A 17445-nucleotide genomic window follows, 5' to 3' on the forward strand; every position below is an offset into this window, starting at 1 on the left:
TGTGTGAGGAATAGAATGAGAAAAACAGAATGAAGGCAAGAGATGTGAAAAAACAAGTAATGACAACCTCTGTGTTGCTGAAACCCAGACGCTGGTTTCAAGAACACTAATTCAAGAAACGTGTGAAGAAAACTGGGGGGACAAGGCAGTGTAAGAGAGCAACCTTTAGTGAAGAAGGTGCTTTTCAATGCACAGTAACAGGTTATTCGGGGAAGAGAACGGATAAGAAGCATCATGAAAGTCTGTATCAAAACACCTTCAAGAGCTTAAAAAACTTAAGAAATTATATGAATGATGGAAATGGGCACCTGATTAAAGACAGAGCATGTAAAATACTGGCTATTTTATGAATATTTACTAGTACTAGTATTCTCAGTTTTACTCTGAACTATTTATGATTATGTTCAACAACTCTCATGTAGGATACAGGAGATCCTTGGAGGCTCGAGGAAGGCAAATGCGGTTCTCATCTTTACAGATAAAATGTATGGGGATTTATGAATAACTTTATTTTAGGCCCTGGAAAGTTATGGAATTAATTATTAATCAGTGAACCAATAGAAAGCCAGTAGTCTTGTTACTGTTCATTTTCAGTAGCTCGACGTCTGTATCAGACTGTGTGAGGGTAGGTGTCTGTCCATCTCGGTGTATATCAGATCACGTCGTACGTGCTTCGCCCTTACCCTCTTTTCCTTACATCAACTGGTGGTTCCTATCCTAGACCAGATAAACTATTTTTACGTTACATTCTTGAAGATATGAGATTGTTTACCACTGTGTACTCACTTTATTCTTGCACTCTTTCCTAGGTGACAGTTTTGGGCCACTCTCTAAAACAGAATGCAGGTCTAGATGGCTGTTACATAGCATACCCATCCTATATTTAGTCTGCCTGTATTTGTCAAGGACAAATTATGTCAAGCCAATCTGATTTCCTTTGGTAGGGTAACTGGCTTTGTGGCTAAAGAAGAAAGTGGTAGCTGTGACATACTTTGAATTCATAAGGCCTTTAACACTGTCCCACCATGTATTTGTAATATACAAATAAATCCATTAATTTGTAATGTAATTAACGTGTAATGTAAAATGCATTACAATAATAAAAGCTGTAACTGTAAATAATACTATTTTAATTTAGTTTAGTTTAGAAAATAATTTAATTAATTTAATTAATTTAATTTTAATTTAATTTAGAAATTATTTCGGTGATAAAATAGAAAAAACCAGGAATGTTGTTGATACTGAACCAAGCTGCAAGAAGCTGCAGGCATAGCAGGCGCAGTTAAACTGCTCAATAAGCTGCTCCAGTCTCAATAAACTGCAGAGAAAGTCTAGAATAAGTAATCTGAAATCCAGTAAAGACAAGTCCATTTACAAGGGAGAAGTCACATGTACTGATGAGGCAATAGCACAGAAAAAGGAATCTGGCTTGCACGTAATATACGGCAACAACGGAATGCCATTGCAGTGAAGCTGGATCTAATTCTGGGATGGATGTAGTACTGGAAAAGAGGCAGGAAGCAATTAGTCTGTTCTTTCGAGCACTGGTGAGACCTCATCTGAAAAGCTGTATACAGTTTTGATCACCATGCTTTAAGGAAGATAGACAAATTAGAAAGGGACAAAAGGAGAGCAACAAGAATGATAGGCGTTTTAGAGAACAGGACCTGTGAGGAAGGCTTAAAGAACTGGGTTTGTTTAGTCTGGAAAGTACTAAAGGGGAGCCATAAGTCTTCTAATACATAAAATGTTGTTGTAAAGACGACGATGATCAATTGTATTCCAGTGCCCACTGGAGAAAGAGTAGGAGTGGTAAATTTAATTTATACGAAGAATAACTAGGTTAGTTATTAAAACAGGGAAACTTTTTTACTATGAGTCTAATGAATCTGTAAGTGGAAAGAAAATGTGGACATTCTTTCATATAGATGTAATGGAAGCTCCTTTCTTGGAGATTTTTAAGAACAGGTTAGATGAGTATCTGTGGCACATGATAGTAGTTTTGTTTCATCTTGTGTTGGTGCATTGGGCTTGGAGTCGGTGTTCCCCTGAAGTACTGCCACCCCTACAGTTCCACAGACACTGTGAACAATGATTAGCTCAGCAAATGTTTCCTTGTAAAGCAAGCAAGTAGGAGATCCATAGCAAAATCCTCGCTGAAATAATCTTTGAGAACAGCACAATGATAATCATGAGTGAACTCTAGTCATTGCTTTAGCTTACATTTTTCAATCATGCATTTTATTTTTTTTTTACTTTGTTGTGTGCTTTACCATTCCGTAGAGCATTCTTTTGTACGACAATCTGATTGCCATGTGCCATAGAAACCGTATTTCCCATTCAATAGTGTATTGCACATAAATTCTACATACGTGTTTTTTGATGACCATGATCCAACGTACTGCTAGTGGTTTGAAACCACAGAATAAACTGAGAAAATAATAAACTTTCAAATCATCAGAGGGCATTTTTAATTTTGTAAGGAGACGAGATAGTGGTGCATGTTGTAACATAAATGCCATTTAATTTAGTGAACGCTAGGGAGGATTTTTGAAAGTTTTGTCACAAATTCTGGAGAAAAAGAGATAGTTGAACGTCCAGTGTTAATCTTGAAACATTTCTCATTTCTATGAATAATACTGAATTTTCTAATTTATATGCTACATTTATACAGAGAAATACATGTATGTTATTATATATGGCTGTAAAAGCATGTACATGTACATTTGAGCACATATTTGTAAGGAAGGATAAGACATTCCCACTTACTGATGTAAAACACTGTATGTATGCCGCTGTGAATGTCTACCCCCTTTAAAGAGAATGGTGTACCACCAGTCTCTTGGAAGAAGACTACACACACATCCTGCTTGAATTACGCGTACTTTTTACGTGGTGCTGTTCGGTTCAGGTATTGACATTTTGTTTTAACGATCATGTTTTTGTTATAACTGTTACTCAGTATCATATCCTGCTACGGGCAGCATGTGGCAGCATAGTTCTAGACGTAGTAAAGGATAGGATCTCCGACTTCTCCTGAAAGAACTAGTTGGGCACCTTTTTTCAGATGCAACGGATGTGTTTAGGTCTTTTGGCTGCTGCTAGGGAGCAAAGCCAAGTTTCCAGCCACTTCTTGCCTTTATCCCCTCTTTTTTTGCTCTTCTGTTTAGGGAGAGGTATAAGTTGGCAACCCTTTTTGCCCTGTATGTCTGGACCTAAACTCTGGGGAAGATGTAAGAAAACTTCTCAAGCAGTAGCAAGATTCTAACTCTCCTCTGCCCATGCACATGGTCACGTTACAGTGAGTCGTGATGTGGTCCCTAGTTATGTTGGTGCATCTGATTTTTATTAGATATAAATAAATTTCTGGGGATTGAGTACTGCCATGTCAATAACATTGCATTATTAACCATTTTTACTAGTCTTTAAAAAACTTGGAAAAAAGATAATTTTGCAGCTTTGCACTAAAAACTTAAATTTATTCTCTTCAGTTTTGGCTTCAGAGTTGGCAATCTTTCTTAAATTCCACCTGGAAACATTTTGGCAGTCAGTGTGTAACCTGGAGTGCGGGTGTAATACTCATAGCATGAAAATGAGCTTAATAAGCATTCTGTACTAGCTTCAGTTTCCAAGGAGTTGCAATATGCAGCCCCTTGTAGCGTGCATTACAGTAATCTAATCTGGATCATTACATCCAAGATCTATCTGGAACAAAAAAAACCCATGGCTAAATAAATGTGAACTTCCAGGTTTAGAAGCTGTCCTGTCCCGTAGTGTGGACTTCATCACAAAGCCTACTGTCCAGCTCCCTGCCTCTCTTATTTCTTACCTCTACATATGTCGTGGTTTAACCCCAGCCGGCAGCTCAGCCCCCCCAGCCGCTCGCTCACTCCCCCCGCAGCGGGACGGGGGAGAGAATTGAAAGGGTAAAAGTGAGAAAACTCGTGGGTTGAGATGAAGACAGTTTAACAGGGAAAGCAAAAGCCGCGCACGCAAGCAAAGCAAAGCAAGGCATTCCTTCACTGCTTCCCATTGCAGGCAGGTGCTCAGCCATCTCCAGGAGAGCAGGGCTCCAGCACGCGTAACGGTGACTTGGGAAGACAAACGCCATCGCTCCCAACGTCCCCCCCTTCCTTCTTCTTCCCAGCTTTATACGCTGAGCATGAGGCCGTAGGGTGTGGAATGTCCCTTTGGGCAGCTGGGGTCAGCTGTCCCAGCCGTGTCCCCTCCCAGCTCCTTGTGCCCCCCAGCCTCCGCGCTGGTGGGGGGGTGAGGAGCAGCAAAGGCCTTGACTCTGTGCCAGCGCTGCTCAGCAGGGACGGAAACATCCCTGGGAGATCGACGCTGGTTTGGTCACAAATCCAAACCACAGCCCCATCCCAGCTACTATGGAGAAAATTAACTCTACCCCAGCCACAACCAGCACAACATACTTACTATTTTTCCTTAACAATGTTTTCTCTTGGCCTCAGTTGCCCACATCATCTTTCATTTTTCTTCCTTGTATTGAAAATGTTTTGAAGGAAGTGCCGCTTTGTGTCACACAAGTGACTGTGCTCTTGAAGCCATTGCTGTTACTAGTGAAAGTTGATAGGAATCAGCACATTTGTATTCCCCGCCACAGCTGCCTTACTGTACTGCAGTCCTTTTGCCCTTTTTTTCTTGCACTTTTAGTATCCTAACAGGCCTGTAATTTACTAACCAACAGGGAATTCTGTCTCGCTCACCACAAGTCTGGTCAAATTGAGACATCTCTTTCCCTTTGGTTTTCTAATCTCAGAAGCCTTTCTGCCCCTCCATATTTGTATCCTGTCCCGAGTTGCAGGCTCTAGTCACCCTACGCACTTACTAGTAATTTCTGTGGGCATTTTACGTTCCTTGCTGTCTCTGAAACAGTCCGTAACGTATTAGCACGTATGACAGATCTCTAACTCTGGGATAGTCTCCACATGACAAATAGCGTTCTTCTGCTATCGCTCCGGACTTTCTTGTTCAAGTTCATGAGATCTTTGCTATGTGGTTGAAAGGTCCTAAGTTCAAGTTGCTGCTTATGGACTATATAGTAAATAACTGTACTTGATTATTTAAATTAAAAGCAGCATCTCTACATAAAAAAGGGACTTAAAAGAAGTTCTGTAGGTAATCTATAATATGTTATGCATCTAGGATATACTTAAGTTAGTTTGATGGCATTCTTAGTAGGAAGTTATGCTATTTGAGAGGGCATATGGAGGAACATGATTCAGCATCCACACGGTGGAAGACTGAAGTTATAACATCCAAAGAATTCTCATACTTCAGGACTTTATTGCCAATCCTGATGATTATAAGAACTATCAAATCTTCTTTCTTCCCATAGTACTGGAGATTTTTAAAGACATAAAATGTAAGGTGTTTCTTATCTCATAAGAGTTTCCTGAATTCCCAAGCTGTAGTGGAATCAAAGTTGAATGCTTTACTCCATGGTCACCCAGGCTACAAATATATGTTAATTTTGTTTTATGATGAGAGATGATATTCTCATTAAAAAGACTCTGATTTTAAGAAAAATATGAATATCATAGGGCATGCCATAAAGCTGTAGGAACTGGCTGCTTTCCAAAAAGTTGGCCCTCTTCTTAGAAGCTGTCACTGAGGATGGAATGTCACGTGGTGTCATAAGCATGTAGCATGTCCTTTTACATCTTTTAATCCACTCTGGCTGCGTAGGGATTTTGTTCCTGTTTAAAACATTTCTGATGGCCCTTCTATAAGGTGGTAGTGTTTAGAAGTAGTTTGTCACAAACTCACCATCAAGTTTTCCATTACTCTGAAATCTCAGCAAAGAGGCCTAAAAGATAGTTCAAGCTTTCTGAACTATCCTCATATCTAAAGGAAAAGTCCTCCTTATTAGGACAGTGATGGGGCACTGTGTATCTATGAAGCTTCCCTTACTGCCACTCTCCAGTCAGAAAGTCAGCTTTTAAAGAACTATCTGATAGCTTAGGATTAAATATGTGTCATTTTAAACAGACTTTTTTAAATCTGCTGGTAAACTCACTCATTTGAGAAAAGAAATCACACGCGTGATGCACGAAACTTGACAACTATCTGACTGTTGCGAAGGAGGAGTGTGCCACTAAAAACTAGCTTTTTGAAGAAGGCCGTGTGCTCTCAAAAAAGTGTTTATTGGTTTGTAACGTGGTGACTGGTCTTGGCAACAGGTCTTTGTTCATCAGCTGGAACTGCTAAATATCCTTGGAGCTGCTGAAAGACGATATGTGAAAAACTCCGAACAGGTCAGATGGGATTTTGTTTGAGGTGGATGACTTTGAAATCAGAGCCACAGGACAGTCAAACAACGATTATTATTTTAGTGTCTGGATCCTGATCTGCAAATCACTGTATTGATCCCTATATAATTTTAGGGGAAAGGAGTGCATGCTACTTTGTGTATTTTGGCAGCCCTGGCTGTTAGCACAATGCCTTACATTCTGTGGCCATACTGGAAAATTGCCAACCTCAAACTCCTGAATAGGCCTCAGGAATATTGAAACTGGGGTTTGTCTTTAAAAAAAAAAACAAACCACAAAACCAAACAACACAACTTAAAGAGAGGATAAACATAAAACAAAACAGATTATTTTAGCTTATTCAGTTAACCCTGGTTATTTGAAAAGCGTAAAATTCTTCACATTTCTTTAGACTGTGAGTAGAAAGTTCAATCTGAGCAGAAGCTTAGTATCTGGAAGACTGAAATATCATGTCTGGGAGTTTTCTGCAACATTAAAACCTTGTCTTTTAGTTGTTGAGGAAAGAAGAAACAAAAATAAGGGGAAAACCCAAAGCACCAGTACATTTTGGTATATAAAAGAAGTGATATGATATGGCTGTTTAATGCAGTAAATTGGAATTATTGGCTCCCTCCCTGACCCAGATTTTGTTTAATATTATCTGTGTTTCTTTATTTTATGTTTACACATTGTATTTGGGCAGGTGTGAGCTTGCTCGTCTGTTCACTAAATGTATGTGAACTTGTTCTGCTGGTGCCTCAAGCTGCCAGGAAGCACGCAATTGCATTAGCACAGTGCTGAGCCTGCACTAAGCTCATTGGAGTCACATGGATTTATTTAATTTAGGAATTTGGGCAGGGCAAGGTTTGCTTGTCGGTACATTCAGGATAAACAATCCCAGGCATATCTGCTGTAAATAACTAGTATTGTGCTGGATTAATTAGTGTTTGAGATCTCAGGAGTGCAGTGCGAATTAGTCTTATAAATACTTTCACATTTTTAAGTATTTCCTCTAATTTTTCATCTTTGCTACAACATATTCTCCCTCCGGAACAAAGAACTTGTGATTCATATCACACATTGTTCAGACTTGTCGAACCGAATGCAATAAAATCCTTTTTGTGTTGTTTACTACAAACACGCTACTGAGTGGCAAATATCCTCTTCTAATGAGGATGTAATTTCTGTCTAAGCGTTTCCCAAAAGGCAGTAAGTGTTATGATATGCTTATTTCAGAAGATACAGAGAATTTTTCCTGCCTCTGACATCTGCCTGGGTATTCTATCTACTTTACCTTAAAACTGAAATAGTCTTCCACAGAGGCTTGCCCAGATTTTGAGGATACTGTAATTGCTTTCAAACCTAAATTTCACTGTAGATTACTTTGTACTTGCGATGGAACAAAAGAGCGAGCCTTGAAATTTGGAAGTCTGCTCTGAGGTTGATTCTGTCCTTCAGGGATACTCTAGTTCTTGATTTGGATAGACTGCTGTTTCACAATTACAAACATTGTGCTCTACTCAAGGTTTCTCATTTAAGTAAGAGCCAATGGAGGTTTATAATATTTGTTAATGCTTTTGTTATTCCTGCCTCTTAATTGTAATTATATTGTAGCCAGATAATTTTTCATATACGTTTTAATTATATTCAGTTTGTAATTTGAGCTAACTGGAGCTGTATTAAAAGTAAGAAGTAGAAAATAGGTTTTGCTGTCTATGATACCTCCAGGAGATGGATTTTGTATATTGAAAAGTTATACCTCTCCTTTGCTTACAGAAATGAATTTATTTTATGTTTTGAGGTTTAATGAATGTGATATAAATGTATACATACTGCTCTGTGTGTATATTTATATATATCTATATTTATATGTTAGCTTTGCAGTCTTTTCCACATATGGAAGAATTTTTTGAGATCATGTTTAGCTATAGAAACCTCTCCCCCTCACTTCCCCGAATGTGTGTGTTAGAATATAAAACACTTATATAGAGGTTTACATTTATCTTATATTTCTTACTAGAAAAATTAGCTGCCACCATCATAGTCTGAAATAGGTCTTTAGACCAGCTGAAAGAGCCAAAAATGCATTTCTGGAGACAGTAACTTGATAACAAAAGTTGCATATCTGGCACCGGTTACTTAAGCGAGATAACATGTCACAGGCTTTCACTACAAAGGGGACCATAAATTTTTGCATTGCAAATCTGATTTCATGGACCACTTCTTGTAAGAAGCATTGGGTTTCCGCTTCATCTAGTGATAAAGCTTTAGAATGCATGAGTATCTGGTGAAACATCTTATTCACGTTAATGCTAGTCTGGGTGTTTTAAAGTAAGTGGTCAGAAACAACCTTCCGCTTACCCCCATCACCAGTGTTTACGTTTGATTTTAACCTAACTATATACAAATAGAACAAATGGTGAGATGGGGTTTATGGTCATTTTCACAAGTGGCTGATGCATGGTTGCTTGTGACCCCTTCTGCTGTGGATGGCTTGCGAATAGACCTGTGACATAAATCCATATTGCTGAGGCAATCTTTAAGATTTATTCAACTTTTTGAATATACAAACGAAACATAAAATAAAGACCTTCTAAAACTCTACACACCAAAGCCTTAAATGAATCCGCTGTTAGTTCTTTCCCCTTTCCAGTTACAGGCTCAGTTCTTCAAAGCATTCGTGCACAAAACTCTTCTGTAGTCAGTTGTTCTGTGCACGGAGAGTTCGCGAGATCAGTCCTCGGCTGAGTAGCAGATAAAAGTCTCTCTAAGCTCTGCAAGACTCTGATTTCAGGCTAGGTTCTTGATTTGAAAGAAATGTCATTACTTAGCAGGTAGATTTCTGTGTCACAAGGGGAAATTAATATTTGTCAATGTAATTGTTTGCTGTAAGTAGGACAGTTTCACAGTCCAGAGCCAGTAGTTACATGTTTAATGACCCATTAGTAGCCATAGATAATAAGGAGAGTAGCGTAAATCAATCATCAGAAAGTTAGTTCAAGAGATGAGCAAGTTATCGCTAGATTTATTTAACCCAAGTTAAGACATTAATTCTTAGCGTGCCGGCACATGAAAGGGAAATGTGATGAGCCTTGTCAGGAAGGGTCTTCTATTGTGGGAATAGAGCCAGAAAAGCTTAACTCATCAAGTTTTTAATGTTGCCTGTGTTGCAAAAGCTTTTGTCTAAAAGGAGATTAGGATTTTTTTATTTTTTATTTGTATTTAAAGAACGGATTTTATAAAGATACTTTCATGCCACAAAAGTGAGGGGGTGTGCGCTGCACTTCAGCTTTGTGGAAGTATTTGCTCTCTGTGTTTTGAGTCAGGTTCACTACATTCTTTGCTTCAGGTAACCAAATTTTATACGCCAGCGGGCCTCAGAGTAATGCAGAATTTTGCAGTCTTTGAGTGCATCTACCTTAGGGTTTGAGTTCTGACCGAGAGTGCAGATTTGACTCAAATCTCCTGATCGTTCCCACTTACTGCACTACGGTTCATATCCAGAAGCGGTGTTGGAGCGGGCACACTGAATTCTCTCCCTCTTTGATTAAATTTAGCTGAAAGATGCATTCCAGCAGGTCCCCCAACATAGTGAAGTTGCTAAAGGGAATTCAGTCTTGGAGACAGAGCAAAATTAATCCAGAACACACCCCCAAGATAGGCGGATTCTACAGATGCCGATTCTCAGTACCGGTTGTATTGGCTATAGATCTGCTGCTGTTGCAACACACTGCTAAATATAACCTCTTGCAACTATTCACACTCACCAGTAATCAAGAGTATGCTGTACGCAGAATGGTTACAAATAGGCTTCTAATTTCTGGCATCTGATTATTAAAATTTTTTAGATATACTTAATCATGTAGACCATGATTCAAGTTACCCTTTGTTTCTGACCTGCTGGGTAATGTGGCCCCTTTCATCTGAAGGCCGCCGTCTCAAATTTACTACTGAAACTGCTGAACCTTAAAGAATTAATGGCTGAGAAATGTGCCTGCAAAACTTGTATTTTCAGCTAAAGACATCTTTATACAAGCTTTCTCCATCTGCGTGTCGTGTTTTCCAAGCACTATTCTTTAAGTTCCTCATCTTGCTACTTTGAAGCCAAGTTTTGAGGTTTTAACGTTAGGTTTTGTGGCAGTTGGATCAGAACAGTAACTCATATTTAGTAACACCAGATATTTCTTTTTAAGACGTTAAGCAAATATGATAAGTAGCAGCACAGAAAAAAGAAAGGACTAGCAAAAGGATGAGAGAAAATCAACGAATTAATAATCTATAAATAGCCCATGTACAAAGGCTTTCGTAGTACTTGAGCTTATACCACCGTACTGTACCTAAATATATGTCCAAATTAGAGACTTGGATGTCAGTCCTAAAAATACAAGGCATTCGTATCTGAAATATTTTGAATTTATAATAATTTTATAAGAATTAAGCATTTATACTAATTTATCAATTCAAATGGTATTTCTTTAATTTTTTTCCTTTTTTGCTTGTCTGTAATTGAGATTTTGCTTTGCAGTTTTTGTCATTGAATTGCTATTCTTGACCCTATAAACCAATGAAAGATCCAAGTTTAAAAAGCGGTTAATGTACACAAACATTAATCAAAAATTGCTTGATTATCGTTTATTGTTTGAAAGAGCCATAGATTAATGATTCTGTAGGATACACACTGATATGAAAGACTAAGCATACTTCTGGAAGCCTCTGATCCAATATTAATAAATGATAAGGCATAACTGCAGCTTTTGTTTTGCTTCACAGTGTGTCAAGAACGCAGAAATAGGTAATGAACTTAATTTGTCTCAGAACATCAGTGAAGAATTCTGTATTCTCTTACATTAGCTGTTTGCACGGAGGGACCAAACCTTAGCTTCTTGATGGAACAGTTTATTCATAAACCCAATGAAAACTACAACCCTGCTTCTTACGTGCTTCTTATCCAGTGCTTTTGGGCAGTTGTTCCTATCCATACAGCAAGATCTGTAAAGCCTATAACACTGAGTTAGGATTTACACCATTAAATATCCACGCCTCAAAATGTAACAGGCAGCAGAATGACAAGGATAGCTGAGTCTTGTAACTTTGATCCAATGCACTGGAAGGAGTTAGCGCAGGCTGGAAAACAACCTATCTGCATAATGGGAATAGTAAGTGATCAATGAGCTCTTTCAATATTCTTTTAAGATCTTGCATCTGCACGTTCTGGCTTCTGTTAAATTAAAAAGTGACAGCACGTATCATGAAGTTATGGTTCTTTGGTTTAATCCTATTTTTTTAAGGAAAATGAGGGTTGACATTCTCCGATACCTGTAGGAATTTTACTTTTCTCCTCAACTATCATCAAGCACCAAGTATTTTTAGGTCAGTGTGTTACCTAACATCAATATATGACATAATTAGCTATACAATAACATATTAGGTAATAAAGCACATAATTATGAAACGGGCTTTTTTGATAGCGATGCTAAGTGGGTGAGCTCTGCTTAGGTTAGTGCAAGTCTATTTATCTTCTATAAATAATTAGTGTGTGGAGTTGAAAATGAGATATGAACAGATTTTCTGGGGTAGGTATAAGTCAAGTCAAAATACTATATAGATACAGGTTTTTAACACAAGACAGTATGTTGAGACTGGTTTTGAGGTTGCTCTTAGTATTAAAAATTTAAAATCCAGTGAGGGTTTGTTTTTTCTATTCCGTTGTCTGTCAAAACGGATCACTGTGTTTAATTCATTTTTTATGAACTTGTTAATCACTAAAATTGGAAAATCTGTAATAAACTCTTTGTGTACAGATTAAGATCATGGCACAGACCTTCTCACTAAAACAGATGTGAGGAAAAAAGATGGAAGAGGATTTTTATTAATTGTAGATGTTGAAGGTGAAGTGGACCATGATCATAATCTGGACTTGACCAATCAATAATGTCTTCATTAAATCTGTAATTTTTTTGAATTATTTTTAATACGGTTAGCCTTATCTTTTAGAAAGTGTCTAAGTCTTGATATAAAATCTTTGAGTCATCCAGAACTGATGCGCTGTTGAAGAATATGTACCATATTTGCAGTGTAATTACATCCTATAAATCTCTGTCTAGCTTTTTTCTGCTGGAGAAAAGAGCGGTCTCCTTTCCTGTATGTGTGTGTTAGTGGAGATCAAACAATCTTTTAGTATTTTCTGAGCGACCAGGTAGGTTGAGTCTCTTTTGTTTCTCACTGCCAAGTTTATTTTTCAATGATTTTGTAGCTGTTTCCTGATCTGGTTACAGTCTTTTAAATATTCACAAGAGTATGACATGAGCACCGGGTGTGTAGTTCTATTAACGGTCTTATGCTACTGCATAGAGATAGAACAAACTTTTTGATTTTTATTTCTCTGCCGGTATTTGTCCTTGTAAATTCAACATTGTATCACGTGTTCACTTCCACCATGATCTGTAAAGCCCTTTTCGATAGCATCGATTTCAGATGCAGTCCCCTGCCTCCTCAGTTTGCCCTCTACATTTTCAAGCGATGACACTGTATACATGACTTCAATCTTACGCATATGCGGCTGATAACATTTATTCAGCTAATCCCAAACACGTTCACTTTTCCAAGCAGTCTTTGTCAGACTTTTCTTTCAGATCATGGGAATACAGAACAAATTTGGGATGAGAAAAGATATCTGCAGGTCCCCTTCCTTCTCCAGCAACATTCATTCTATATAGAGCTAATTTTGCTGACACTGTGTCTTGTGGCACATAATCAAATGCCTTACAGAAATCTCAGCATATTATTTCAAAGCAATTACCTTATCAAAAAGAGTCTTGATGTAATTGAAAAAGATAGAAAGTTATTTTGACAGGACCGGTACTCAATAAAGCGATGTTGATTGACATTAACTGAGCTCCAGCTTTTAATTTATTGCTTATTGTATATCAGGATCAGTGTCAACCTATATAGTCTGTAATTTCCCATAACACTCTTTAAAAATATTTGACAATATTTAATTTTTCAACTCTTCTAGAATTCTGCCAAAAAGAGATCACGCAAATAATTGAAGTAAAAATGAACGTCTGCCTGTGTGAAGAATTATAGCTCAGTGCACAGCAAGCCAGCTGTATGTAGTTAGGAGGAGTGGTTTGGAAACGTACGGAGTTGCCCGTTTTGTTGATTTTTGCTGTTTTTAAAGATATCACCAAAGATTAACCTAATGCGTTCTGTTAGTGAAATAGGATCAAACTGCTCGGCGGAAAAGAAATCCTCCGGTCTTTCTTCAGCCTTTGCTCTGGCCAGACTCTTGTCAGCCTCAAAGTCACCGCAATTAGCGTGCGGGGCCCGAGTAGAAGTGGCTCCTGTAGAGCGCAGGGGAAGGGCTCCTGTTTTCGGTGAGGCGGACCCAGCTCGCTGGAAGCTTTACCGAATCTGCCCCTTTGTTTCAAAACTAAAGAACATCGTTCAGGCCTTCCTCTGTCTTTGCTCCGAGGCGTAGTGGTGCAGACCTTAGAACTAAGACGGGTTCCAAGTTAACTGTAAAAAATGTACCCACATTTCTTCTGTGTTAAATGATAGCTAAGTTTATAGTGGACTGTCAGATTTCTTTACTTAATTCAGCAACATGCAAGAAATCTATCTTAACATCTGGTTTTTAATAACAGTTGACATCTGGGAGCTCTTTTTTATTCCAAGAATGGACTAGGAACAGTAGTGATACTGGCAGTGTATATTTTCAGGCGAAAATTCCTGTCCATTTCAATCATAATTAATTGCCTTTCATTTTATTTAGTTTTTAGATTTAATTAAGTGCCAGCAATATGTTACACCAGCTAACTTTCAAAGTTTTGAAACTATAGAATGTAATTTTTTTATGTTTCTAAAATATTAATGGGTGAATTTTAAGGATATCTAAAATGATAAGCTTTTATTTGATTTTGAAACGCCGAGTTAAATGAAAAACATTGTGTTGTGCACCTCAGTGTTCTAGAAGCTTGAGTATCGCATCAGAATTTGGCACAGTAGAACTATACATAGATACAGATACGCACATACGCATCTGTGTGTGCATAGATAAAGAATCATAATAAAAACCGTAATCTTCAGTAAACGTATCCAGGGAAGAACATTTCACTCTCCTGGTTTAGTTCATGTTTTTTATTTTGATCCTTGTAACTTCGAGTTTATAATAAATGTAAAGACAGACATTCTGCTTTCAGCCTATCTACAGTAAAATAATCCCTTTTAAAAAAAAAATCATGAAATTGTTATGATTTTTTTGTATTTGCCATTAAAGTTATCTATCATGAAAACTCTAAATAAATGAGTAGTTCTAATGGTTCAAAAATGGAAAAAAGGAGGGAAACTGTCTAATAGTATTCAGCAATGTGCAGTGCTTAAGGATTGCTTAAAAGCTGGATTTAATTGATAGCTTGTTAGAAAAGTGTACTTCGCTAATGATACATTTTTCGATTCTTCAGCAGTTTTGTATCTTTTAACCTAACAGAATGTAAGACAATTTGATTATAGTAATTACTTTGCTTACTTATAAGGTTTGATCTATTTCTGCTGTCAATGTTGGTTTGAATTGCGTGCAATTAAAAAATAGGTAATCTTTTAATATTTAATCTTATAATCTACTTCCTACACACTGTTTTAACTGGGTGGGAAGAATGTTTACGTCACTGTTCTTGTTTCTTTGGTTGCTATAGGTGCACATTCTTGTATATGTAACACAAACTTGTTCAGTTGTTTTTGCTGGCTTACATTTAAAAAAAAAAAAAAATCATGTTTTTAACAGCCAAGAAAATTGTATTTTATATGCACCAAAGTAACTAACCTTTTCTCCTTTCTTCCCAACGCTAACATCTCTGTGCATCTCCTAATGTCTGGCACGCAGGATGACGAGGAGGGTATATGGGCATAGCCGTTCCTCTAAACCAAAGTTCCAGTTTTGTTTTGAGGGGTGAGAAACTCTCTTTTCTATCTCTTTCAAGTTGCAGTCTAATTTCTATTGTTTTCTTTTAAACGGCACGGAGCTGGGTGTTTCTGGCCAAGTGTGTTTGTGAACCCTGTAAAAAATGTTTTCTCATATGCAGTGAACAAGGAGAAACTATGTCTAATGGTTTAACGGTCTAATGGTTTAATTTTTTTCATAACCTGTTGTGGCTAAAGGCGTAGGTAGGTACAGGACTTGAAAAGGAGTGTATTTGTGTCTGTTCGTATCTGTCTAAACAATTTCCTGTTTTCAGTAGATAAGATTTTCTTTAAACTAGTATTAATCTGCTATATCATCTTGAAAATCCCTGTGAGAAAACTGTAATATCTTTGCAGAATGAGTATGAAAGTTTGATACTGAAAAAAGTTTGCCACAGATTAAGCATACAACTTTATTGGAATAGAATATATAATATGCATGGAAAAAATGAGACTACCTATTAAGCGAAAATGTTTTGGTGAAATTTTAAAATAAGCAGCAGATGCTTAGTAAGGAACGTATAATCTGTCTGTGCAATACGTGCTCTTTGCCTGAAATGATCTGGTGGAGTAACGTCCCCACAATAACTTGGTTGTGACATTTAAGAGCACGAAGTGCAGCTCACTGTAAGCCTCTCGGTGATGAGCACGTGCTGCGTTGTCACTGCCTGTCAGTTATTGATCAGCGTGGATCCACTTCTGCGCTGCTTGCCTTTGAAGCTGTAGGTAATTCGTAGCTCGTGGTCGCTGTGGTCTCAACATTGCTAAGACCGTCAGGCCTGGTGGTTTGCTCATAGGAAACGTTGCTCGTGTCGCTGCTTCGTACTGGAGCAATTCTGTTTACTGCAATGGGACTGTTAGAGGAGCAACACCTGCTCACATAAGGGAAGACGAGCGTGTTACTAAAGCTGCCGTGCTCTACTCTGTATGGCCTTGGCCCCCGTCACCCCCAGTCGAAGGCTGTATGATTTGTTTTGTTTCCAGTAGTGTTCTAAGCCACGTTACGGGTCAGTCGTCGTATTTGACAGGAATAAAACCTCGAAGATACTTTTTGTTCTTACATACTTACTTTTTAGAATAGTTGTGAGATGCAAAATTTGTGCTATCCATAATGAATAATTTGTATTTTAAAAAAAAAAAACAAAAAACCAAAACAAACTAAACTGTTGAAGCTTTCTATCATAGAGAAGTTTAAGATTCAACAAGTGTAAAATAAAAGAATGAGCCCTGTGATACCAGTAACATTTAAAAGAAAGCAACCTTGGTTTATCAGAGTATAGTTATAAACCTTTTGTGGTTTTATGCTTTCTGATTCGGTTTTAAATGTCATGCTTGTACAGGTTGTATGTGTAGATAACCTCCGTGTTTATGGACGCACGTTGCGTGTGGTAACAGTAGGAAAGGATGAGACTCATATTCTAAATTTTTTTTGTTACACTTTCTTCTTTCCTGAAAATAAGCAGCCTTAAAAAGAATCTGGAATTGTTCTTTTTCACATAAAAATGTAAAAAAGGTTTATGGGTTTTCTTAGTGTTGTGTTTTAAGTAATTAGCAAGTTCTGTTAGCGGCAGCTGCATGATATTTTAATAGCAGTTTGTGATGTTATTTAAAAGTAGTGTAATTTTCAGCTGTTTGTCAGCATCATTCTTCTCTTTTGGGTGTGGAGAGCAGATCTTTGTTTATTTTCCAGGCCCATATATATTTCCAGTTTAAAAACAGACATTCCTCTCTGCCTCTGTTGTTCAAATGCCAGCATAATTTATCTGGTATCGTTATATACCAGACCCTTGACAAATAACTTGTTTGCTGTTTCTTTGCGAGTGGGGGAGCGCTGCAAAGGTGGTATAACAAATAGCTGGTAGCTGTTATTTAATGATGTAAGCTACGGGTTCAGCAGTTCCATTGCGACACACTTTCGTTTATGAACCAAAGCCTATTAATGTCCTTTTAGAGTCTAAAAGACACATTTGTTTTGGTTTTAAAAAAACTTTTGTACAAAGTGTACAATGAATTTGAAAACTGACTATCAAGAGACTAAGGGAATCTTAATTGAATTTTTGTTACAGTAGTGTAAAATAAATGATATGCTTTTGAATTGGAGTGGATTTCTCTTTAAGAGGCTTTTTTTTCCTACAAAACAAAAAGCACCGGAGATACCAAAATGTTTAGCTTCTGAACTTGTTTTGGTTCAAGTCTAATTTTATCCTGATTATAT

General features: G+C 37.6%; 1 protein-coding gene across 6 annotated transcripts in view; it reads left to right on the forward strand.

Annotated features, from left to right (window-relative positions):
- Positions 1-17445, forward strand: part of ERC2 (ELKS/RAB6-interacting/CAST family member 2) — a 534065-nt gene that overhangs the window by 394586 nt on the left and 122034 nt on the right. The window contains exon 16 of one of the 6 annotated variants that reach the window (XM_075514175.1): positions 15154-15223. The exons of the other annotated variants lie outside the window; for them this stretch is intronic. Coding sequence (XP_075370290.1) covers positions 15154-15180 — 27 coding nt within the window. The 3' untranslated portion in view covers positions 15181-15223. Of the gene's footprint in view, positions 1-15153; positions 15224-17445 lie in introns of those variants that run through there. 6 annotated transcript variants of the gene reach the window in all.

The sequence above is a fragment of the Mycteria americana genome, chromosome 11 (genome assembly GCF_035582795.1).
Source record: "Mycteria americana isolate JAX WOST 10 ecotype Jacksonville Zoo and Gardens chromosome 11, USCA_MyAme_1.0, whole genome shotgun sequence".
NCBI lineage: Eukaryota > Metazoa > Chordata > Aves > Ciconiiformes > Ciconiidae > Mycteria > Mycteria americana.